The sequence below is a fragment of the Schistocerca americana genome, chromosome 4, assembly GCF_021461395.2.
Source record: "Schistocerca americana isolate TAMUIC-IGC-003095 chromosome 4, iqSchAmer2.1, whole genome shotgun sequence".
Lineage (NCBI taxonomy): Eukaryota > Metazoa > Arthropoda > Insecta > Orthoptera > Acrididae > Schistocerca > Schistocerca americana.
Genome location: NC_060122.1, coordinates 207,663,026 through 207,690,067, shown reverse-complemented (window position 1 = coordinate 207,690,067; position 27,042 = coordinate 207,663,026). Strand labels below are relative to the sequence as shown.

Below are 27,042 nucleotides of genomic sequence, written 5' to 3'. Positions count from 1 at the left end.
CCAAAGTAAATTTCGAACCTAAGAAGCAACCGTGAGAACACAGAGGCTTACATTTACAGTGTAAATGAAATGTAGAATCAAATGCTTCGGTTCTTAATTGCACAAACAGCCACACCTGATATTTGTCAATAACAGTGTCATCTGCCACAAATCGAAAACAATGGTTTGAGTAAACCGTACATATTTTTTGGGGTAGAATCCAAATATGCAGTAAAAATTGGGGCGGCTCCCATTTGGAAACACAAAGCTGACCTCTCCCACACAGAAGGGATGTTAGAAGGTGACCAAATGTAGCATAGACAGTTACTCCCGTTACTGATATTAACTTTTCACTTGGAATATTTTTACTGGTACGATGTATCATTTTCGAGATATTTAGTTGCTTCAAGTTAAGAAAAACACCCTGTATGCCTTCTGTTCTTTCATCAACCAAGAACGTGTTGTTATATTGCTCGACTTCATTCTCAAATAGTCGCCCCTTTCACATATCCATCTGGAATCTGAACACATACGCATCCGAATTGGCGACATCCCTCTTCTAAGGTAGGTGCTCCAAATTCCAGGATTTCAGTTTCTCATATGCATTTGACGAATGGGGATGAGCGTTACCACGGACGACATGTTCACCTCTAGAGATCACTACTTTGTTAAAAAACTATTCCTAGTTCCAATTCCTTCTTGAATATTGCATTTACCGGCCACATCCATTGTTCTGCACAACACTGATGCTCCAAAATCTGCCTATTAATATGCTAGAAAAGAGTTAAACAGACCTTGCCAGTAAAGAATTGCCTCTCATTCTTTTTGACTGAAAAGAATTGCCTCTTCCTTTCTTGCGAACAAGAATGCACCCATACTTTGCCCACTGCGAGAATATCTGCTTCGAAGCGGCCACTTTCAGTGTTCTATTACAGGAAAAGGATGACAAGCATTTCGTAAACATAAATTTGTTTTTATGATTTAGAGCCTTTTTTTGCTATGGTGCATACAACTGAAGGCATCGCCATCTTTCTTCAGCTACCCTTCGCATAGTACAGTTAATAACCGTCCGTTGACGTACGTCAATATTTCCTCGAAACATGTAATCTTCCTTCGTGGTGGATGGAAATGTGTCGCATATTCACTTCTTGTAAAAATGTGAATTTGATATCACTTTCTGGGAACCTCCTCCAGTATTGCCGTAGGTGTCTTGAGTTCGAGGCTGATGACCCGCTCGGCCTATGTTTCAGACGAGCTGCGCATCGTCAAGGACGGGAAGTACGGCGCGGAGAACCCCGACGTGAAGGGCGGCTGGGACGGCATGGTGGGCGAGCTGGTGCGCAAGGTGAGTCCCTGCCAGTGACGTCACCCTCCGGCAAACAGTCAGCTGTCTGGTCGTCGGTGTCGCTGTGGGCATATGAGGGTGACATTAGCAGTCGTTAATTCTAATCAAGTGCTTGCGAGGTTTTATGATTTACTGGTTAACAGTATGGGTGGAAACATATGGAGAATTTTTTCAAGTACGTGACTGAATCTAAGAATGGTTGGCAGGTACCATCCAACAAACGGATGTAATAACAGACTTTTCCCAAACAAGGATAATACCGCCTCCTAATATTCTCCATATACAGGATTGGGAAAATAAAACTGGCCGGGAAAATACACTCTAAAACAAACCAAAAGAGCACCATAAAGAATTATCCGAATGGGACGGAAATCTATAGTGTAACGTACAAGTACAGACAAAAAAAAAAAAAAAATACAATTTCAGAAAAATTAGATGATTGGTTCAAGAGAAAGAACTTCACAAATTGAGCAAGCTAATAATAACACGTTGGTTCACCTGTGGCCCTTATGTAAATAGTTATTCGGTTTAGAATTGACCGATAGAGTTCTTGGATGTGCTGCTGAAGGATAAGGTGCCAAATTCTCTCCAACTGCCGCGATAGATCATCGAACTCCCGAGCTGCTCCAAAGATTCTCAAATGGGGAGAGATACGGCGACCTTCCAGGCCAAGCTAGAGTTTGCCAAGCACAATGATAAGTGGTGTGCGGGCGAGCATTATGTTGCTAATTTAACCCCAGGATGGCTTGCCATGATAGGCAACAAAACGGGGTGTAGAATATCGTTGACGTACCGTTCTTCTGTAGGGGTGACGCGGATGACAATCAAAGGGCTCCTGCTATGAAATGAAATGGAACTCCACACCATCATTCCTGGTTGTCGGGCTGTATGGCGGACAACAGACAGGTTGGTATCCCACTACTGTACAGAGCTTCTCTAGGCATGTCTTCGGCCTGTAATCTCACTCACTCTCTTGAGTGATAGCCTCACTTCGAACTGAGTCCCAATGGCCAGCGAAGAGGTGTCTGGAGACGCCCTGGACGGCAGTGGGATACCAATCTGACAGTCTGGTCTGGAGTGCTATTCCATTTCATAGAAGGACCTGTTTGGTTGTCATCCGCGGAACTGTTACATCACAGCAGTACGTCGACGATATTCTGCACCCTGTTCTGTTGCCCTTTACGGCTAGCCATTCTGCGCTTACGTATCAGCAAGCTAATGCCCGCTCGCACACGGTGAAAGTTTCTACTGCTTATCTTGGTGCTTGCCTAACCCTGCCTTCTCCAGCAACGTCACTGGATCTCACCCCAACTGAGAACGCGTGGAGCATTGTGGGTAGGACCCTCCTACCAGCTCTGTATTTTGACGATGTAACTCGCCAATTGGACAGAAAATGGCACCTTATCCATCTGGAGGTCATCCAACAACTCCGTCAATCAATGCTAAGCCGAATAACGACTTGCATAAGGGCCAGAGGTGGACCAACGTGTTATCGACTTACTCAGTAGGTGAAGCTCTTTCGCTTGAATAAATCGTCTAATTCCTCTGAAATTGTAATGATTTGTTTGCCTGTGGATGTACATCACGTCAACCGATTTCCGTTGCACTCAAATAATTCCTTCTCGAAGTGTTTTTTTCCCTTTTTTTCTCTTAGAGCGAAATTCACGCAGCGTGAGATAGGAAAACCAGCTTACATAGTCCACAGACGGAGCGGATTATGTTTGGATTGTCTATCTAGAGGTGGATGAAATAGTTTCCGGGCCAGTTTTATTTTGCTCACCCTGCATTCGAAAAAAAGAAATTACCAAAGACTGTAATTAAATGTTTCTCATTTTACAGGGTGTCCCACTCAAACCTACCTGATTTCAAGTACTCGGGAGAGAAAAACCACAGTAGACACGAAAATGAAAAGTGCACCATATAGTAGAGAATCTCAAAGAATTTATATTCCCGTGTTAGAAGTGCCTCAAAGAATTTATATTCCCGTGTCAGAAGTGCCAAGTATCGTCGCCAGAGTGCAGCATGGTCACATGAAGTGAAAATGGAGACTCCACAGCAGTGCGCGCAAGCAGTAGTGTGAATTGTAGAAACAAAATCGCCGATTACTGTGCAAATAAATTGTCGACGTGTGTATGCATGTGATCCACCTGAGGCGAAAACAATTAAGGAATGGTATAGGAAGTTTCTGGCAACAGGAAGTGTCCTGAAACATTCTGGCGGTGCACGTTACGGAGTTTCAGAAGAGACAGTGGAGGACATCAGACAAACGTTTCTCAGAAGCCCACGTAAGTCAATTCGTCAAGCATCTAGGCAACTTGATATACCTTCATTAACTTTGCATCGTGTAGATCACCAGCTCTTCTTATGTGTGCATACAAAATGCAAATTCTGCAACATCTGACGCCGAACGACAAACCACGCTGATAAAAATTTGCTGCGGATATGCTGCAGCGTATTGATATGGATGTCAGCTTCCTGGAAAAATGTTTATTCTCAGATGAGGCAACCTTCCATCTATCAGGAATGGTTAACAGCCATAATGTTCGGATTTGGAGTACACAAAATCCGCACATTCTCATTGAACATATTCGTGATAGCTTTAAACTAAACGTCTCGTGATGGCTAATGCATGAGAGGATTATTGGGCCGTTCTTCTTTGCGGAACAAACAGCGAATGGGTCAGTGTATCTGGACATGTTGGAGCAGTTTGTGTACCCTCAGATACAAGACTTGCAACCCAACATCATTTTTCAACAAGGTGCAGCTCCGCCGCATTGGTCAACGGCTGTTCGCAAGTTCCTGAATAGGAAATTTCCCAACCGTTGGATCGGATACGGAGAACCCATTGCCAGGCCACCACGTTCACCCAACATTACACCGATTGATTTATTCATGTGGGGATTCGTGAAGGACCGCGTGTATGCGACCAAAGTGGACGATATTCCTAAGTTGCAACATCGTATCACTAATGCTATTGCAAAAATAACACAGGAAATGTTACTAAGAACTTGCGAAGAAATTCAATATAGACTCAATCTTCGAGCTACAAATGGTTCATATATAGAGGCGTATTGATGATAAATAAATAAATTCCTTGAGATTCTCTACAATTTGGTGCATTTTTCATTGTCGTATCTACTGCGTTTTCTTTTCTGGGTCTTTGTAATCAGGGAGGTTTGAGTGGGACACCCTGTATTACCCCATGACCGATTTCCAGAATTCTAGCCTCATCATCAGATGTACCTGTTTACAGGTAAACAAACAATAAACCAGTGCATTTCATTATACATTTTGCTTGTTTGTTACCTCTTATGATCATGAAATTAATTTACAGACGTATTAATATCAAGACTGTACATATATTATGAATGTATATAGTAACTGAGAAACCACATCTATACAGTGATATTGTCTGGTTGACATAAATGAGAATAGCATGGAGCTGGCACATTGTTTTTTCCTAGCTCAATAGATATTGTAAATGACTTTGCAAGTCGTACTCCCGTCTCCTCGCATGTCTTTACGAAGTCAGCACTGTCAGATCGCGCAACTAAGGTGTTACGTACCATAAAACTATGTTACATTATTTAATGAAAGGAACAAAGACCGTAAACTCTTTGATAATTAATTTACGTCGTTACCACAGTGAACCATTGTTGTCGTTGTGGTCTTCTGTCCGAAGACTGATCTGTTACAGCTCTCCACGCTAGTCTATCGTAGGAAAGGTTCACAGCTACAGCAAGCTTCCTTCATGTGAACCTACTAACTCTATTCGAGCCTTGGTCTAATCATACACTATTAAAATGTTGAAAGGCGGACACTCCTATTTATCGCACGGTGTTTTGTTGCGCAGACAACTCACTTATAGATGACTCCATCTGTTGGAGACACCTGTGGCGGGGACAACCTGTCACCGTTCTGTACTATGTAATGAGAAGCGACATAAACTATAATGATGTGTAGTTTTCTCCTGCGAGAACATTTATTGGGTGTGTAATCAGGAACTATCATTTTTCTCATAATGATACATTTTATCAAGTGGATTTAAAACCAATTCATTAAAAAGTATCTGAGTCATACAAAATATTTGACTGTAAAGATATGTCTTGTCACTTGTTGTTCACATATACTCTTGATATTAATGTAAGGGTTCATCAATCAATCTCACGACCGTTGAAGGTCAATAAATTTGTTGCACGTGCAGAATGTATAATTTAATACACAATGAATTGCTTTCATATATTCGTATATAAGCTACAGGGCGTCTGGCTTGGAGTTGTTCTTGAAGTAACCTATCTGTAGCAGTTCGTTGTGTCACTGTGGTGCCAACTGCTTCTCAGATTGGTGCTGCGGATGTAGTTACGATGCGACAACGCCCTACGCCGAACATAATGGTCTCCCCTCTCAGTAATGACACATAGCCAACGGCAGCCCGGTCTTCTTGCGACCATACACTCTCGTGACCATCGCTGCCAGCAATCATATACAATGGCTACATTCCTGCCACGTCTTTGTGCACTATCGCAGAAGGAACATCCAGCTTGTCGTAGCCTTTTAACACGACCTCATCCAAATCAAACGAGGTGTTCATAATGGCGTCTTTTTCGCCTTAACCCTCCTAATACCGTGGGGTCTATAATGACCCCAAGCCGTAATTTTCTGTAAAATATACCTTGTTTCCTATTCCTAAAAATTATGAAAAATTAGGACTTTTCCTGAATTAAGTAATGGGCTCATAATATATTAATATAACTTTTTGAAAATATTTAGTTTTGAAGAAAATCAAGAGAGAACCACTGAATACAATTGGGGTTAAATGCGACCCCATTTCTCTCTTGCGGTATTATTACCCAATAATGCTGCATTGAATCCGTAACAGTTGCTTTATTTTCTTTGTTTTATTCTTGTAAATATTGTTGTAATGTGTGATTGTTTCCAATACTTTATAAGCCGACAGTTATTTGTTCCATACAAGTGGAGACTACTATTGTGTGTGTTGCATTTAGTGGAAAATGTCTCGTCACCTTTGCGAAGGCGAAGTGCTTGAAATATTACTGCAGGATAATCCTCTATCTAGAGAATCAAATAGTGATATCAGCGATATAGTTTCTGATGTATCATGCAACGATGGAGAAATTGGCATCTTAGAAAGGCATATTTCTCAATCAGACGGAAGTTCAGAAGAAGATTTGGACAGCGCAGATGTCCACCCTGAACAGGAAGTAACACATATTTCTGTTATATATAAGTACACAATATATTTTTGTAAATGTGCATTAGGGTCTAGAGCCAAGATATACCCTTAATTTTTTTGTGTAGCCCCAAAAACAAAGAAAAATTGTGGCACATACACGAGCTGAGAAGAGCTTGTGGAGGAGAAGAGAGCTGGAACCTAATGCGAGCTAAGCCAGGCCCAACAAAATTCGCAGTGAAAAATGTAGACTCCATAGAATCAGCTTTTCAGATGTTTCTTACAAGGGAACCTCCTCATCGCACCCCCCTAAGATTTAATTATACGTTGGCACAGTGGATAGGCCTTGAAAAACTGAACACAGATCAATCGAGAAAACAGGAAGAAGTTGTGTGGAACTATGAAAAAAATTAGTAAAATATACAAACTGAGTAGTCCATGCGAGGATAGACAACATCAAGGACACTGGGAGTCAAGCAGCGCCGTGGTCCCGTGGTTAGCGAGAGCAGCTACGGAACGAGAGGTCCTAGGTTTAAGTCTTCCCTCGAGTGAAAAGTTTAATTTTTTATTTTCAGTTTATGTGACAAACTCTTATGTTTTCATTACTTTTTTGGGAGTGATTATCACATCCACAAGAAAACCTAAATCGGGCAAGGTAGAAGAATCTTTTTACCCATTCGCCAAGTGTAGAATTAGGTGGGTCGACAACATATTCCTGTCATGTGACGCACACGCCGTCACCAGTGTCGTATAGAATATATCAGACGTGTTTTCCCATGGAGGAATCGGTTGACCTATGACGTTGCGATCAAATGTTTTCGGTTCCCATTGGAGAGGCACGTCCTTTCGTCTACTAGTCGCACGGTTTTGCGGTGCGGTCGCAAAACACAGACACTAAACTTATTGCAGTGAACAGAGACGTCAATGAACGAACGGACAGATCGTAATTTTGCGAAAATAAAGTAAGTAAAATTTTCAGTCGAGGGAAGACTTGAACCCAAGCCCTCTCGTTCCCCAGCTTCTCACGCTAACCACGGGACCACGGCGCTCCTGAGCTCATATTCTCCTTGATATTGCTTATCTTGCATATGGACTACTCAGTTTGTATTTTTACTAATTTTTTTCACGGTTCCACACAGCTTCTTCCTTTTTTCTCCATTGATCTGTGTACAGTTTTCCAAGGCCTATCCACTGTGCCAACTTATAACTAAATCTGAGGGGGGCGCGATGGGGAGGTTCCCTTGTTAGGAGAAACATTTTTTATGTGGACTAACAAAGAGGGTAGTCTTGTTTACGGTAGTAAATGGAAACCAGTAGATGCCATTGAACTGAAGTGCTTTATCGGTGTCTTGTTCCTAGCAGGTGCTTACAAGGCCCATAATGAAGCACTTACACATCTGTGCAACAAAGAGGATGGTAGACCCATTTTTAGTGATGCAGTGGCTAGAAATCGCTTTACGAAATTTCAAGGTGCATCCGATTTGATGACGCAGATGTGAGACGTCACAACCGTGCTCTTGACAAATTGGCTCCCATTAGAGAAATATTTGAAATGTGGGTACACACATTGCAAGAAGCATATGTTGCTCACAGCAACGTAACAGTTGATGAACAACTTGTGGCATTTTGTGGTGGATATCCATTTCGGCAATATATTCCTTCAAAACCAGGAAAATATGGATTGAAATTATGTGCTGTATGTGATAGTGCAACGTCTTACGTTCTCAATCTCCAAGTTTACACTGGTCGACAAGAAAATGAATCTCATGAAGTTGGTCAAGGCAAGAGAGTTGATTTAGATATGGTGAAAGGCTTAGAAAACAGTGCCAGAAATGTAACAACTGACAATTTTTTCACTAGCCTTAGTTTGGCGAGAGAACCTCTGAAAATCAATCTCACACTCTTAGGAACAATTAGGAAAAATAAAAGAGGACTACCACAAGTTTTCACTCAGATCAAAGGTCGAGTCAAATATTGATCAATTTTTTGGATTCCAAGAGCATGCTTCAGTTGTTTCATATTGTCCGAAAAAGGGAAAAGTTGTAACTTTGCTCAGTACAGTGTATTCAAGGAAGGAAGTGGAAGATCATGAAGAATGCAAGCCAGTAATGATTCTGGATTATAACAACACAAAATCAGGAGTAGATACCATGGACAAGCTGGTTAGAACGTAGACTACAAAGAGGATGAGCAGAAGGTGGCCAATGGTATTATTTTACAACATGATTGACATCAGTGCACTGAATGCATTTGTCATATGGCTACATCTTACACCAGACTGGGCAGAAAGTACCAACTACAGACAAAGAAAAGAGGTAGGTGTCCGTTTTGTAAAAGATCTGAGGATAGAAAATTCACCGATAAATGTTCAAAATGTGGATGTTCTGCGTGTAAAAACCACTCTGCAAATTATTGCTGTAAGTGTAATGCGTCATAAATGTCAATTCGGAATTTAATCAAAAATGTTTGTAGTTTCATGAGAATTGTTTGTAAATTTTATAGAAATAAATAATTAAAAAATTTTCATTTTAATTTAATGTTATGTCACAGACATCATGTTTTAGATTGTGGAAAACATAAGGAATGTGATTTTAATCTACCATTATTAAAACTATATTCTTAGTAAAAAATAAATTCCGTTGGGGTCACTAAAGACCCCAATGGTACTCACTGTAACAAAAAATACTCGGTATTAGAAGGCTTAGAGGTATTCTTGACTAATATCAACTCACGAAGTCCAATCTCAAAGATAACTGACGTTTACCACCGGTACAGCGTGTATTTAAAGCAAACCGGATTCGAATCCTCATAGTGACGCCACTAGCGCCGCTCTTATGCGAATGATGGCATATTTCAGATTTAGAAGCACGCCTGCTAACTTTCTTTGATGTCGCACAACTCTTTCTTGGTGGTGCGAGGTTTTTTCCGTCTGTGTATACGTACATCAGCGCTTGATTTTGTGTCGGTGGACACCGGTACGTCGAGCGGTACCGCTGATGAAATAAAAAACAGAAAAAATGTCAGAGCCGCAGATTCTGAAATGTGGTACGTTATAACTTTTTGCTGCGATTGAAGCGATGTAAGATAAACATTGTAGTCACACTTTAAAAATGCTCATAAAAGCGTTAAAACGGCGTATTAAGAAGTCTAAATTTCAAAAACACTCCCTGGAAGGTCACAGTCCCGGAAACTCACACTTAAAAACCGAGGTGGACGGGTGCAAGGAAACGTTCCAAAAATTGAGCAGTATTTCCGTTTGATGTACTGAAAGAAAACTCGCCCAAATAACGACAAGAACTCCATAGCAGCAGATGATGCTCATAAGATTAAACATTTTGACATTGTCTCATCATGTTCAGTATCTGTACTAATACTATGAAGCGTCATGAACAAGAATGAATATGCTATACGTCATACGTAAGGTGGGGGGAGGGGGGGGGGGGGAGAGGTGGGGAGGCTCGGGCCGGCCGGAGTGGCCGTGCTGTTCTAGGCGCTGCAGTCTGGACACGAGCGACCGCTACGGTCGCAGGTTCGAATCCTGCCTCGGGCATGGATGTGTGTGATGTCCTTAGGTTAGTTAGGTTTAATTAGTTCTAAGTTCTAGGCGACTGATAACCTCAGAAGTTAAGTCGCATAGTGCTCAGAGCCATTTTTGGGGGGAGGCTCTGATTTGCTGATGTACATTATGTACCTAGATCAAATTACGTATGTGTCAGTTACAAGTACTCTACGGAGTCAAAATTGATGTTTATCCAGAAAACACAGTAGCACGTAGATATTTAAAATCTAATTATAACATTGTCTATGCGATTGCGACAGGATATAAGATTTGATCTCCCTCACAGTACACAGGTCGTCATGTGTTAGTATTACAGCTGCCGAATGCTAAACGGTGAAATTTTCTGGTCACATTGGACCATACTGTCACATACCGTAATACGGACAGAATCGGCCGTATATTGCGCAAACATGGCGTAAAGACGATTTTCAAACCGACAAGCAAGATCAAAGAGTGTCTTAGATCGGCGAAGGACAAAAGAGACCCACTTGCAATGTTGGGAATATACCGTATACCATAAACATGCGGAAAAGTTTATGTCGGAATGACTGGACGATCGATTAATACCAGGATCAAAGAGCATAAGCGACATTGCAGGTTGGGGCAGGTGCAGAAATCGGCCGTGGCAGAGCACGCACTCTATGAGACCGACCACGTAATAAAATTCGCCGACACGGAAGTTCTGGCTGTAGAGAAGCACTATCACACGCGCTTGTTCAGAGAAGCTGTAGAAATATAAAAACACGAGAACAGTTCAACAAGAAAGAGGAAAGCCTTAAGGTAAACGGATCCTGGCTTCCCGTACTGCAGCGAACGACAGTCGCAGGTAGCAAGAGGAGAACCGCACCGGAAATAACCGCGGAGAAGCCCTCGGACGTTGGCGCGCCAGGCACATACAGTCTGCGGCCGCGTGCTCGGCTCCAATTCACCACCAGCAGTGGAGGGTGAAGCTCTGACAATGCCAGCCACTCGTGCTGGCGAAACGTCAGAAAAATCATTAGATGAACGTCGGCCGAAGAACCCGAGACAGAAGCCAATAGGCAGTTTGTCATACCGTAATTTGTTAAACGGGAATCTGATTGATAGGCCAAAGAGTCTATGTTACACTTCTCTTGTTATTCCAGAGATAATATACACGTAAATCCATGTCCGTGACACGAATTCACAAATGCCAAGCTTGGACAATTAGTATATAGGGCTAATATGTAAACTACGTAACTGTGATACATGAACTGTTGTCTCTCAGCAGCAACATATTAAGACGGACGTAATGTAAGATCCATGGAATGCGTGCATATATGCATATCCGCAGGAACATTGCCTCGTATTTCGGAATAACACAGGAACTGCAACACTGTAATGTATATCTTTGTCTACCACATAACGAGGTTGTCAACTCTATCTAATGATGCATCAACAAATCGTATCAAAGTAGTAATTTTGCGTTTAGGAAACGGAGCTGAAATCTGAACCTGTTCGCATAAACGCTGTTAAAATTCTGTATATATGTCTTATTTCGTAACTCTGTCCACTGAGGATAGTGTCAGGTTCTTTCGTCACATGAGTGTGTATCTCAGTTTCTTCTAGGATGATCAATGAGCTACTTTTTCCTGCCCTGGAAAAAATTCATATGTTTTTGGTAACATCTTTAACAAAATGCATGCATTCTCTTAAATGAGCAATGAATGTTGAGGGATTTAATTCACTAATATTAATATACTGTCTAAACTTCGTTTTGTCGTTTCTCCCTGTTAGCCCAACATAAAAATTTTTCATATTCACTTCATGATACTTTGTATAATCAGGACAAGCTATATGCCTGGTTCTTATCTACGTTGGGTATAACTCGTGTTCTTACAGTGTTCTCTATCCTGAAGCCAATTTGCAGTCTAATAGTTTACTTCATTGGATATGTAACCTCAGTACCGTAAAACTATATACCCGTCTTTCTCATTTGGTCCTCTCTTTTCTAATGTGGTACAATCTCTTTTCCAGCTGTATTCCTTCTATTTTATGGCATATAACCTCGTAAGTAGTGTTGAACCAAAGCCATTGCGGAGTGCTACCATTTTTAGCATAAGTAGTTCAGCATTAACATTCGCCTCACTTAAAGGATATTTGCTTTCTTTGCCAAACACTGAGCGGAAAAGCGGTTCTTTCTAGGACCATGCGTGGCAAGAACTGCTGTGAATTGTGCAGTCAGATGTAGTGGTCTTTGACCTTCAGGTCCAAAACATTGATACTGCATTGACTTCATCTATTTCATACACAGATTGTCCCAGGAGGGATGGTCGACCTTGTTCAGTGTAAGAGCTGTGTTTCACGGTAGGGAGCAGAAACGATTGCTCATTGATCGGAAGGTAGCACTTTAGAGCCAATATTTACTGGACATTTCGTCCTTTATTTGGTCCATAATACCATATTCAAAATATGAAAAGCGAACAGCCTGCTGCAGGTGAGATTTGCTTCACAGTATCGAAGATACACAATTTGCAACTCTTAAGGTATGTGTTTCAGAGTCTATGTTTACCAGACTTTTTTGCTTCGAGTGATAATGCCTCTCATATCGCTGAATATTGACCATTCCTCTGGGGACACACTGTATATAATACCCAGACTTACTGTATTTTGACAATACTGATACACAGTATCTTGACAGATGTTCCAGTATACAAGAGTATCATCGACTAGTGATACTGCCTAATAACATAGGATGTCTCAAGTGTACAAGCTATGATCCTTAGGTGACTTTAGTGCATCTAAAAGTATTAGCATTATGCACACAGTCATTTTTTATAAAATAAATACAATCTATAAACATAGTAAAACGTACTATAGAGTATTTTGACAGTTTCAGTAAAGATGCCATTTTTATAGGAAAAGTTGTTCAAAAGTGGCGAAAGAATCTCTTAGCTGAAAAATCTCTCAGTATCTTACAGTGACTTGTTTGTGCCGCTTAAATACTAGCTGTTGTTATGACGTCAGTTCACTACAGCAGAGTCCAAGACATGTCGTATTTGTCTTAAGCCGTGGTATATACCGGAAGGCTAACGGGAGAAGTTATGTAGAATCGTTTGTCGCCTACTGCTCTGTGATTTGTACAGGAAGGATTGGATGACTTTAGTCCACCAGCGTAACTTGATAATATCCTATGTCCTTTGCAAATAGCAGTGTCTTCACTAACAATTATCTAGGTTCCAGTACTATTTCAATTCGTGGATACTTCACTGAGTGATACGTCAAACGCACTTTCATTAAGAGACTTCTGCTGCATATTGACTTTAAAGAACGCACATCAGGAAAAAGCCCGGTTCTCGAAGACATATCTTATAATGACTTTAATTTCGTCACAAATGGCGCAACAGGTATACAACGTAGCGGGTACAAGTCATCAAGGAAGTAACTGGGATGTAATGAATTCCAAGAAGCTATCTCGGCAGCAGAATAAAGGTAGCATTTTCGTTTCTGACTTTTTTGGTAACATTCCACTTCCTCCAACTGACTAGCTATTACTTACCAATAACGACGGATTAGAATTGAAGGTCGAGGATTTTGCCCAATGATCCTACCTCATCAAAAAGATATTTTCCTTTAAGTGAGTTTGACATTGGGTTTCCGCGTCGTTCAGTCATTTGCCGACACCAGAGGACTTCTGAAGAAGACCAAAGGAGAGGGGTTGAAAACTCGAGTTTGTGTAAAAAAGGGATAGTTATACCTCCAGGTCACTGAAATATTTATATTTTTTTGTCTAAACATACGTATCACAATCGGTAACTGTTAAGACTGAAAAAGCTGGCCGCTGTGGCCGAGCGGTTCTAGGTGCTTCGAGCCGGAACCGCGCTGCTGCTACGGTCGCAGGTTCGAATCCTGCCTTGGGCATGGATGTGTGTGATGTCCTTAGTTTGGTTAGGTTTAAGTAGTTCTAAGTTCTAGGGGACTGATGACCTCAGATGTTAAGTCCCATAGTAATTGGAGCCATTTGATTTTTACACTGAAAAAGTTTCTGTACGTTGTCTGAGCCAAATGAAACAGCTAGATATGATTCCGCACGAATAGTAGCCGGTTTCACTTTAAATCGCTGTGTGCGGACACTCCTAGACATTTTACGGATTTTGTCTGGTTTACACTGGTAACCACTGAATTTACAACATCGAGAAGGACTGCGAATAACGAAGTCGTACTTACTTTGCGCATACGGTATAACAGGAAGAATACAACAATGAAATTCTATGTTGCTTAGGGGTACACAAAGTGAATATTTATTACATATAGCATTCTGTAGGAACAGCGACTGCAAACAGGCAGGGCATCGAGTCGGCAGAATCTTGGAAGACAGATACTGGTATCTATTATCAGTAAACTCTTCCGGGCTAAGTTGCCGTGGTCGATCTGTAGAACTTCTTCTCCCTGACGTTTCGTTCTCAACTGCGGAGAACATCTTCCGAGGTGAGTCGACTCACCTCGGAAGATGTTCTCCGCAGTTGAGAACGAAACGTCAGGGAGAAGAAGTTCTACAGATCGACCACGGCAACTTAGCCCGGAAGAGTTTACTGATAAAGACGCCGGCCGTGAAAGCCTACATGGAATGAGATACTGGTATGTCATTCCATACTGCTTCAGCTCGGATTTCATCAGCTGCAACCCATGATCAGATGGTTTCAGTGTATGAGACATCGGGGAACGTACTGACGAGTTCAGTGCTGTCTGCATTGCAGTAGGTCTGGACAGCATGGCAATATGCGGCCCTTTTAGGCAACGTTGCGGAGAGCTCACTGATACGGGACACCAATCAGCCTTAACACGTTAAAGTTTCAATTCCTTCACATGTATCGTTAACGTAATCGAACGTGTCTTTCCTCTTCCGTTCACGGCCGGAGTGGCCGTGCGGTTCTAGGCGCTACAGTCTGGAGCCGAGCAACCGCTTCCGTCGCAGGTTCGAATCCTGCATCGGGCATGGATGTGTGTGATGTCCTTAGGTTAGCTAGGTTTAATTAGTTCTAAGTTCTAGGCGATTGATGACCTCAGAAGTTAAGTCGCATAGTGCTTAGCGCAATTTGAACCATTTGAACCTCTTCCGTTCTGACTAATCAAACTGTCTTGTGGATCGAGTTTCCGCAAAAACCTAAGGCAAGCTGCATAACGTTACGTTTCATTCATGAAAACTACACACAAATGGTGAAGATCATGCGAGCTCATAGTCGTATTGAACATTTATGCCCTACAGAGATATGACCAAACTAAATAAAAATTGTTGAGGCTTTTGTGGCCGCAAGTTGACTTATTCCCTTTCGGCTTATGTCTCAGCTTCTTTAAGCGACGTTTGACAATTTTTTTGACGTTTCGCCAGCACCACTAGCTGCCCTTGTCAAAGCTTCACCCTCCATTGGTAATGGTGCACTGGAGTCGAGCTCGCGGCCGCAGATCATACAGGGTGTTCCGGTAAGAGCGTGCAAAAATTTAACTGGACATAGAGGATGCTCCACTGTACAATTTGAGGTAGGGAACCTGGGATCGGTGAAGCTAGCTTAAGGAGATAATAGGAATAAAATCACCTTGCTGTGCACTTTTCTATTCACATCAGTTACAGTTAAATGCAAATACCATCATTGACACAATGAACGTCGATTTGTATGTATCTTACAAAATGTGCTGAAACTGACGGCAACGAACCTCAATGCAAGCATGACATCGGCAAACAAGATTCTGACGAAATCTGACGGATATCCTTGGTATGTTTCAAATCATATCACACGCGCCTACAATTCTGACAACTAATTTACACAAGTGACTTTAGATATCCCCATAGGAAATAATCAAGGCGATTCAGGTGATTTCACGATACTTCTTACGGAACAGATGGAATATCCATTGCTCCTCAGAACGGTTAACAAACGTTATATCTTAAGTCACAGATATCGCGACTCTCATATTCGTCTTCCACGCATCATGAACATATGAATCATCCCACTTTTCTGCTGTGGGTGAGCCGGCCGAAGTGGCCGTGCGGTTCTAGGCGCTGCAGTCTGGAACCGCGAGACCGCTACGGTCGCAGGTTCGAATCCTGCTTCGGGCATGGATGTGTGTGATGTCCTTAGGTTAGTTAGGTTTAACTAGTTCTAAGTTCTAGGGGACTAATGACCTCAGAAGTTGAGTCCCATAGTGCTCAGAGCCATTTGAACCAATTTTTTGCTGTGGGTGATGATTTGACAGCTTGTGCAGGTATCAGTCCGTGTGTCTACAAACGATAGCTACTGATCCTTTCCTACCTCCACAGTAAACTGGTATGCAGACCATGCAGACGCTTTACAAAGATGGCAAGCTGTTCCTCACAGATGTACACGACAAAGGTTTTGTTGACGAATCTGTACCACACCTTAGGTTTACAAGGCGCTAAGTCCATCGCCCATGTTTCGAAATGCTCCACGAAGAATATGGTCACCAGTGGACTAAAAGGAGCTAACCATGGCGATATGTTATATTTTTTCATAGAAATCGCCACTCTACATGCAGTAGCTAGCAGTAAGACGTGCATCAAAGATTTTTGTGATGGCCTGAGGCAAAGGGGAACTGATATCCTCGATACTTCGGTAAGCAAAGAAATATCAGACCTGACCAGGACATCATTTGGTCAAAGTTTAAGATTTTTCGGCTTCTCAGTGAACGTTCCAAGTCCTTAATATATGCAGCGGTCTTCCCCACGTCCAGCTGAAGCAGAGAAGCGAAATATTTCACTAGTTAACATGTGCTGAGCCAGAAGGGCGCACGGTTGGTCTTAGTCCTATATAATCCTTATTGATTTTTGGCCATTCATACAGCTAATGTTGTTAGACTTTTTTGTTGTGGAAGTTTCTCTGAGCTTTTGCTGACTAACAGATAGCATTCCATATGATATGATGTGTCAGATTTGTTTTTAGCTTTTAGGACATTGTTGCATCCGGTAGGCCTGAATCTTCCGCTCATAATTATTGGACTTCTTTACAATGATCACATTTCCCTTGTCGACAGACAATATCAATATAATTTTGTCAACGTCCCAGCTAGCTTGTAACTCATCTTTTTCAAATTGCAAGCCCATGATTATGCTCAGCACAGCAGGATATCATTGTGAACAGTTATGAAAGTGACACGTCAGAGTAGCAGATGTCGAATCAGGCCTTTTTGCCAAACATCCTCAGCATGACGGACAGCACTGACCGGATGTTGCTCAAAAACGACGAAACGCTGTTTACAAGCCCACCAAGGAAATCAAGGAGAGCCTGAGATCGGCAGAGGACGAAAGGGGTCCACTAACAATGACAGTAATACACCACATACCCTGTACATGTGGAAATATCATTGTTGAAATTCCTGGACAATCCATTAACAGCAGGACCACCGAATATAAACGCTATTGCAGGCTGGGACAGGTGGAGAAATCAAGAAATCGGCTGTGGCGGTGCATACGTTGTGAGAGCGAACACATAATAAAATTCGCTGCCAAGGAATATGTTGATGTATCAAGGGAAGCCATAGAAATCCAAAAATATGACAGCTTGAACAATAAAGAAGAAAGCCTCAAGGTAAACGGATCACGTATTAAAGTGCTGGAGCGGAAGTCTAGAACCACAGTGGCAGTGATCACGGAAAGGCCCTCGGACGTTGGCGTGTCACTTCAGATTGCTATCTGAAATGGCGGGTGAAGCTTTGACAAAGCCAGCCACTGCTGCTGGGTAAACGTCAGAACAATCGTCAAATAAATGCCGGCAGAAGAACCCTAGACAGGAATGAAGAGACCATATACTGGAGGTAAAATTATTTTTTGTGTTATGTTTTTCATCGGTAGTTCTTTCCTTCATGCAGACATTGAATTCGTTGTTGATAGCGAACGGTATTTTTTCCTCGACCCTTCTATTGTTAGCTCTTTTACTTCCAATAGCGCATCGGCATCTATCAAGTGTATCCAACGACTCCTTATTTGGTATTTCCCGTCTATGAAACGTGTACATGAAACTTTTGTACTACAGTGTTGCTAGTTCCAAAGACCTAATAAGGTAGTATCTGTTCGAATAAACGAAACAAACCGGATATCCGTTTTTGAAACATAATTAGAATAGTAATTTTTTAAAGTAATGTGAACAGAGATCTGATACCTACAGAAATTCATAGATGTCAAGCGCCCGCAGCTAGCGTAATGTGCATTAGCAGACGAAAAGATCCATTATACTTCGAGTGAACAATCAGCAATCAACGACAGGCAACAGTCACTGTTTTAAAACCCCTCTGCCCGGAGGTAGGGAAGGTGTAATAAGCACATAATTATAGCTGTGGGGAAGGAGACGGGATAATGAGAGTTACTGGATGCGTTCAAGTGAAGTGTAATTTCCATGTGGAAGAGATCGCTAGAGACACACAAACGTTATTTCATTCTTTATTATTTGTCACCGGTTTGGAACTAATGAAGCTGGTTTACTACAAGTGTTAGTGAAGATGAAACATAACGGTTGCATTACTCGTCGAAGGTTAATTTAGTCAGTTAATCGAAGAGTACGTAACCCGAGCTACGCCAAACGCGCAACGACTATATGAGACTCACAAAATAACCAGTTGCAATTGTAAGATCATTTAACGTCATTTATGTTCTTGAGATAATCTGTCTGGTGACGCGACAGTGTCTAATGGCTACATTTTTGACATTATCAAAATATTTGTTTTGTAGTTCTCCCACTCAAATTCTCGTCTGGAGTATATGACTGATTTCAACAATTACATTAGTTTTACAATATTTTATACGGAACTGTACAAAATCTGTCTGTTGTATTAACCCTGGATGTCTAGTGATTCTATGTAGTACAAGCAGCCAGTTGATATCTGAGTTATAAGTCAAGGTCATTATTTCCTCTCTGTATTATCATTACTTATACTGGCTGACAAAAATAGTGAAGCAACCACAAGGGGTGGAGCAAAATAAATGAAGCCTCGCGGGTTGAGAGGATATGTGACACCATTTCAGTTATCACAGGAACGAGTCAAATTAAAGAGAAACTGACATTATGAGCCCATTTTTCAGTATACATTGCGACCCACTGTGGTCTGTCTGCAAGCTCACTTCGTTTGGGGAGGCTGCTGTAAAGCCATTGCATCCTCTTCTGAGGCAAGCTGGCCTACAAGTCTTGTAAGTGGTCCTCGATATCCTAGATACTAACACTGGGGTGGAGTGATAGCGCCACTCATTGTCCACTGGCGACAGGTCTGGCACTTTGCAGGCCATAATGGCATCTCAACATCACACAGAAAGTCCATGGAGACACGTGCCACATGTTAACGAGTATTGTTCTGTGAAATGACGTCACCACGATACTGTCACACGAGACGTGATGTGAGGACACAAGATGTCAGCGACGCACAGTTGTGTCATCGGAGTTCCCTCGATCACTAATAGCCATGATTTGAAGTAATACCGGATGGCTACCCACACCAAGACACCCGTGCCTGTGCGAAACAATGGAGAAATGAAACTTCTCCACAGGTAACCAACATCCTCGCCGATTATGGTCGTCCATTGCGGTGTAGAACCGCGATTCATCGCTGAATACAACGAGATGCCATTCATCAGAAGCTCAGGCTTCTGTGTTATGGCACCACTCCAAATGCAGCTACTTGTGTTGTGGTATCGGTGGCAACCTATGTGTGGGACGGTAACTCCCCAGTCCCACTCTGCTAGTCTTCGACCAGTGCTGTGGGATGACACGCAATGTGATTACTCTGCTGTTCACAATAAAATGCCTGGCAGAGGGTTCAATGAACCACCTTCCAGCTGTCTCTCTACCGTTGCACTCTCGAACGGTGCGTGGGAAAAACGAGCACTCAAATTTTTCTGTGCGCACCCTGATTTCTCTTATTTTATCGTGATGATCATTCTCCCTATGTAGGTGGGTGCCAACACAATGTTCTCGCAATCGGAGGAGAAAACTAGTGATTGAAATTTCATGAGAAGATCCCGTCACAACGAAAAACGCCTTTGTTTTAATAATTGTCACTACAATTCCCGTATCATGTCTGTGGCACTATCTCCACTGTTTCGCGATAATACAAACGAGCTGCCTTTCTTTGAACTTTTTCGATGTCATCCATCAGTCTCACCTGATGCGGATCCCGTACCGCACAGCAGTACTCCAGAATAGGGCGAACAAGCGAGGTGTAAGCAGTCTCTTTAGTAGACCTGTTGCACCTTTTAAGTGTTCTGCCAATTAATGGCAGTCTTTGGTCTGCGCTACCCACAACACTATATATGTGATTATTCCAAATTAGGTTTGAGACGCCCGAACAGGTGATTAGGATTGTGGAAAGGGCCAAATAAGGTGTAGGTCAGTTTCACTCTAAAACTGTAATTTAACAACACCTTTAAACCAAAACGGCACATAGCCGAACCTTTACAACTACGAGTTTCAAAATCCAATTCTTTCATGGCTGAAGGCCTCCAAACAAGAAATCTTAAACAGCAACAAGATTTTATATATATATATATATATATATATATATATATATATATATATATATATATATATATATATAATCACAGCTAGGTGGAAAACCTCAAGGCAAAAGTGGATAAAACAAACATATACAAGGTGCAATACAAACGGCGGAAGGCCACAAGTAAATTTCAAAATTTTAAAATATATTACAATAATCTTTTAAGGCAAAAGGTCGCAAAGTTTTCGCTTAAGGGGAAATTTTGAGAACAAGGCTTTAAGCGGCTGATGGCCCACAGTTGATTTTCCAACAAATTCAAAAATACCTTAACCTTTAAGTTTTCAATGGCCGAACGCACACTAAATGAAAAAGCAACGCAACGACAATAACTAAATTTAAGAAAAAGGTTTTAAGCAGCTGAAAGGCCACAATTGATTTACATAAACTGATTTACATAAAACACAATAAATTTTTTTTCTTTTAAGGCGTTGGCTATAATATATTACCAACAGACCATTAAACACCCATGAAAAGGACAGTATAGACAACGGCACTCAGACGCCACCAGGGAGGGTGAGGGGGGGGGGGAGGTGCCCTCGAAACATTAACGTTCACTTTGGTGAGACAGGTGGTGGGCCTAACTACACTTGATCTGTCTGTCACCCAACCAAGAGACAGTGACGCACAGATCAAACGACATGCTAGCCACCAATCGGTACATAAAAACTCAAAGACCAAACTGTTACGGACGAGTTTATCCACTTTGAAATATGTATTAAGCTGTCAAAACTACACACCATGTTGGACAATGACAACAGGTAAGGAAAGGACGTTACCTGAAATTACGTTAGTGGCCAGGGCAGGCAACCGGAACACTAACGGCCACAAGGCAGAAAATTCCGCTGGTACACTTGAATTTGAAATAAGGTAATATAGTTAACTTCACCAAAAAGGATCACTGCTTGAACTTACTTCAGTGCCAGGTCAGGTAACCAGAACACTAACGGCCACAAGGCAGAAAATTCCGCTGGTGCACTTGAATTGTATGAACTAATATAGTTAAATCTACCGCACGGCAGCTCGATTTCATCACTACAAACACTCGGTGTTGCTCACAGGAAAGGCTCCCCAACAGCGAACCACTGAAACGAACGACACAACCTGAACGGACGTGGATTGGCTACTTAACACACCACTCGACTTTGACGTCCTGGGTCGGTGAGCCACGAAGCTCATAGCGATCGGACAGCTCCACACACACACACCGACACCGCGCGGAGACTGCCAGCGGACCCAGCCCACAGCACCGCACGGAGATATCCTCCCTGGTCCGCACCAACCGACCGACCCCCTAGCTGTAAACTGTAGACGGTACACAGTGCAATATCGATACAAATCGCTGCTGCCACACATAGGAGGAAGAACCACGGCATAACCGCAACAACAGGAGGGAAACCAGACACAGACAGACAGACAATTACAATGAAACGCACAGTTCGGAGTGAGCTCGGCTCAAGGTTATTTGTTAATGTAATCCTTAAGTATTTAGTTGAATTTACAGCCTTCAGGTTTGAGTGTCTTTTCGTGTAATCGAAATTTAACGGATTTCTTTTAGTACTCATGTGAATAACTCACACTTTTCTTTATTCAGGGTCAACTGCCACTTTTCGCACCATACAGATATCGCATCTAAATCATTTTGCAATTCGTTTTGGTCATCTGATGACTTTACAAGAAGGTAAATAACAACATCATCTGCAAACAATCTAAGAGGGCTACTGAGATTGTTTCCTATGTCATTAATATAGATCAGGAACAATAGAGGGCATATAAAACTACCTTGGGGAACGCCGGATATTACTTCTGTTCTACTCGAAGACATTCCGTCTATTACAACGAACTGTGAGCTTTCTGACAGGAAATCACGAACCAAGTCGCACAACTCAGGCGATAGTCCATAGTTTGGTTAGAAGACGCTTGTGAGGAACGGCGTCGAAAGCCTTCTGGAAATCTAAAAATATGGAGTCAATTTCACATTCTCTGTCGATAGAACTCATTACTTCATGAGTATAAAGAGCTATTTGTGTTTCACAAGAACGATATATTCCGAATCCGTGGTGACTATATGTCAATAAATAGTTTTCTTCGAGGCAATTCATAATGTTCGAACACAGTATATATTCCATAACCCTACTGCAAATCGACGTTAGTTATACGGGCCTGTAACTCAGCGCATTACTCCTAGTTACCTTTTTGGGTATTGTGTGACTTGAGCAATTTTCCAGTCTGTAGGTGAGGACCTTTTCATGAGCGAGCGGTTGTATATAATTGCTCAATATGGAACTATTTTATCAGCATACTGTGAAAGGAACTTACTGCTATGCAACCTGGACCGGAAGCCTTGCCTTTATTAAACGATTTAAGCTGCTTTGAATCACCTAGGATATCTGTTTCTATGTTTCTCATCTTGGCAGTTGTTCTTGATGGGAATTCAGGAATATTTACTTCGTCTTCTTTGGTGAAGGAGTTCCAGGAAGCCTTGTTTAATAACTCTGCTTTAGTGGCACTGTCAGCAGTGACTTCACCGTTATTCCCGTGCAGTGAAGGTATTGGCTAATGGTTCAAATGGCTCTGAGCACTATGGTACTTAACATCTTAGGTCATCAGTCCCCTAGAACTTGGAACTACTTAGACCGAAGTAACCTAAGGACATCACACAACACCCAGCCATCACGAGGCAGAGAAAAGTGAAGGTATTGGTTGCGTCTTGCCACTGGTATGCTTTATGTACGACCAGAATCTCTTTGGATTTTCTGCCAGATTCCGAGAGTTTCGGAAATCATTATAAGCATTTCGCATTGAAGTACGCGCTATCTTTCGAACGTTGCCAGTCTTTTTCGTTGTTTCTGCAACAACGATCTGACCCGTTTTGTGTACCAAGGGGGATCAGTATCATCACTTATTAATTTATGTGATATATATATATATATATATATATATATATATATATATATATATGTCTCAGGTGTCGTCGATACTATCTCTTTGAAATCACTCCACATCTTTTCTGCGCTCACATGATATGATCAGAAGGGAAGGAGTGAAGACTGTCTCTTAAAAGGCGTTAAGAGCATTTCTGTCAACTTTTTTAAATAGATGCACTTCGTGTTTCTTTTTTATGGTTGTTGGTCTTACGGTATTCAACCTAGCAGAAACTGCCTTGTGGTCGCTAATCCCTGTAACCGTCATGATATTCCCTATTTGTTCAGGATTATTTGTTGCTAAGAGGTCAAGTAATAATTTTCCGAGAAAGCATTCAGTACAATTTCGGATGACATTTTATGCCTGCCGCCGACTGTAAAAGTATAATTTTTCCAGCATATCGACTGTAGATTGGAGTCACCACCGACTATAATTGTATGATTGGGATACCTATTTGAAATGAGATTCAAGTTTTCTTTGAACTGTTCAGCAACTGTATCTTTTGAGTCGGGAGATCGGTAAAACGATCCAATTAATAATTTAGTGCGTTTGTCAAGTATACCCTTTACCAATACTATTTCACAGGAACAATATAATTCAATGTTAGTACAAGGTAAACCACTTCTGATAGCAATAAATACTCCTCCAGTAATTGTATTTAATCTATCCTTTCTCAACACTGTTATGTCGTTCGGAAAAATTTCGGCATGACTTATTTCCCGCTTTAGCCAGCTTTCCGAACCTATAGCTATTTCAGCTTCAGTGCTTTCTATTATGGCTCGGAGCTCTGGTTCTTTCCCAACACAACTACGACAATTTACAACTACAATACCGATCATTTCTACAATTAGATTACTGTGTTTTAGCTGTCCCCTTTTAGTCAGACGCCGTTTCTGTGGTTTCCTGAGACCCTCTAACCTAAAAATCCACCCAGTCCCTTCGAAACAGCCCCCGCTACCCGTGTAGCTGCTTCCTGTGTGTAGTGTACTCTTCACCTACTAAGTGGAAGGCGGTAGCCCACCACCCGATGGCGCAAGTCAAGGAAAATGAAGCCTACATGGTCACAAAACCGTCTGAGCCTCTGATTCAGACCCTCCACTCGGCTCTGCACCAAAGGGCCATAGTCTGTTCTATTGACGATGCTGCATATGGTGAGCTCTGCCTTAATCTCGCAAGCAAGACTGGCAGTCTTTCCCATTTTCCGCTAGCAGCCAAAAACAAGAGAAGATGTCATGTGATCGAAAGCGACACACGTCATTGGTACTGAAATGAGCCACCACTTGCAATTGGCTGCACCATGTACACTTCATGGCATCCTGAAGCACCCTTTCCACATCCGGATTGACTCCCCCTGTTCTGCACACGGAGTTCACACTGGATTCCTTCCCCTCCTTGGCAGTCATGTTCCTAAGGCCTCCATTATGCACCTAATGTTGGAGCTTCCAACTACCAGCAAACCCACACTCTGTGAATGCCCAGATCTTGCGGGCTGAGAAGATTCCTCTGGAACAGGGTGAACGATTGCACCCGGCTCAGAGACTTCGTCAGCCACAGATAACACCCGAAAACTATTCGTCAAACGAACTGGGGAGGCCCTACAATCGGCCGCTCTGAAAGTCTTTCTCTGCCTGGCAGACCTTCGACCACAGGTGAGGGGTCAACCTCAGTGCAGGCAGTACCCGGGGCAGCCACAGCAGTGGACCGAACAGGGGACACATGGGACATGTTCGACATCCCTCGCATACCCAGGTCCGACCCCCAACAGTGAAGCACCTTGGCAGCAGCCTCAAGCTGTTTGATGGAAGCCAACACCGCCTGGAGCTATGAGCGAAGGGTCACCAACTCAGCTCGCATCTGCACCTAGCAATCACAGTTCCTACCCATTACAGAAGTCGCTCCTGCTTAAAGCTCGTATAGATATGTAACAAACGAATGGTGCACTCTCCTTATTTACAGCAGGAACTAGAGGTGCTCTGTCACTGACAGTCTAACTGACACTCCATTCCCTGTTCTCGGATTGCAGGCGCAAATATGAAGGGTTATGATGTGTTTGGTGCACAGTACGACGATCTCCCCTCGTGGTAGTCAGACCCGGTCGATCGGACCGACCAGTGGTGTGAGATGATACGCAATGTGGCAGGCAGTACATTCCATGTTCTCGAAAGGTTCAAATGGCTCTGAGCACTATGGGACTTAACATCTGAGGTCATGTCCCCTAGACTCAGAACTACTTAAACCTAACCTAAGGTCATCACACACATCCATGCCTGAGGCAGGATTAGAACCAGCGACCGTAGCAGCAGCGCAGTTCCGAACTGAAGCGCCTAGAACTGCTCGTCCACTAAGGCCGGCTCCATGTTCTCGGATCGCAGTTGCAGATATGAAGCGTTTACGATGTGCTCAGTGCACAGTATGGCGATCCTTATTTGTGGTGGTCTAACTTGCTACACCGGAACCTTGAAAACGACTATGTCTGCCTGATATTGCCATGCAGCCCAAAATCGGACCACTGTCACTTCCTAATGCCCTGCCAAATTTGTTACTGCATGTTTCGAGCTTCCGTCGGAACGGAGATCCGGAATGTGGTCCCTTTTGAAACTCTGTCAGATACTCACACGAGTACGCTGCATCTCTGTGCCCTTCACTCTCATCAGCCAACACCTGCCACTGTTGACGCCCGTTAGATATCCTACCATGGTTGATAACAAGACAATGACACGAGCGACAGTAACGTACTTTGGTGATTATTCTACTGTTCACACAGAATGGTCATTCACATACCCGCCGATGGTGTGTACGTGTATGAAATTCATGGGACCGACCATGTTTCTAGGTTCTTCGCCTTTCTTGTCGTACAGTGCATTTCTACCTTATTCATTTTGGACTCTAGTTCTGTTAGGGGTTACTGTTTCTGCTGGCTTATAATAAGCTTGTGACGTGCACAAAGTATAAAAAATACCATAAATTTTTTAGCGTAGAACCGAAATCGTTCCGGTCGACCACGTCAGATCACTACAAGTAAAGATCGCCATATTGTCCACGAGCACATCCCAACCCCTTAATATCTGCGCCTGCCATTCGAGAACAAGGATGATAAAATGCCATTACAGTATCAGGAGTAGGAAATATATTTCTTTCATAATTGTTCTGAAATAATTGTATTTTCTGTAATGCATAGTCTATATGCTGATCATTCGGCTCAACTCAAAAATGGTTCTGAGTACTGTGGGACTTAACTCCTAAGGTCATCAGTCCCCTAGAACTTAGAACTACTTAATCCTAACTAACCTAAGGACATCACACACATCCATGTCCGAGGCAGGATTCGAACCTGCGACCGTAACGGTCGCGCAGTTCCAGACTGTAGCGCCTAGAACCACTCGGCCACCTCGACCGTCGGCCCAACTGCGTTGTTATTGTTGAGATCTAGACTTTTTGATGACGCGATTAACTGAGTAATATGTTATCTTTGTTAAGTTGCATAACGTAATCCTTATGGGATATTACAGCGCTTATCGTATGCAAAGACACCAT

The 27,042-nt window shown here is 42.4% G+C and overlaps 1 protein-coding gene across 1 annotated transcript in view; it reads left to right on the top strand.

The window, feature by feature from the left end:
• The window catches only part of LOC124613042 (glutamate receptor 1-like), a 1,340,173-nt gene that overhangs the window by 1,127,895 nt on the left and 185,236 nt on the right, over positions 1-27,042 (top strand). Inside the window, exon 12 of the mRNA XM_047141610.1 lies at positions 1,230-1,324. Within this exon, the coding sequence (XP_046997566.1) occupies positions 1,230-1,324 (95 nt within the window). The remainder of the gene's footprint in view (positions 1-1,229; positions 1,325-27,042) is intronic.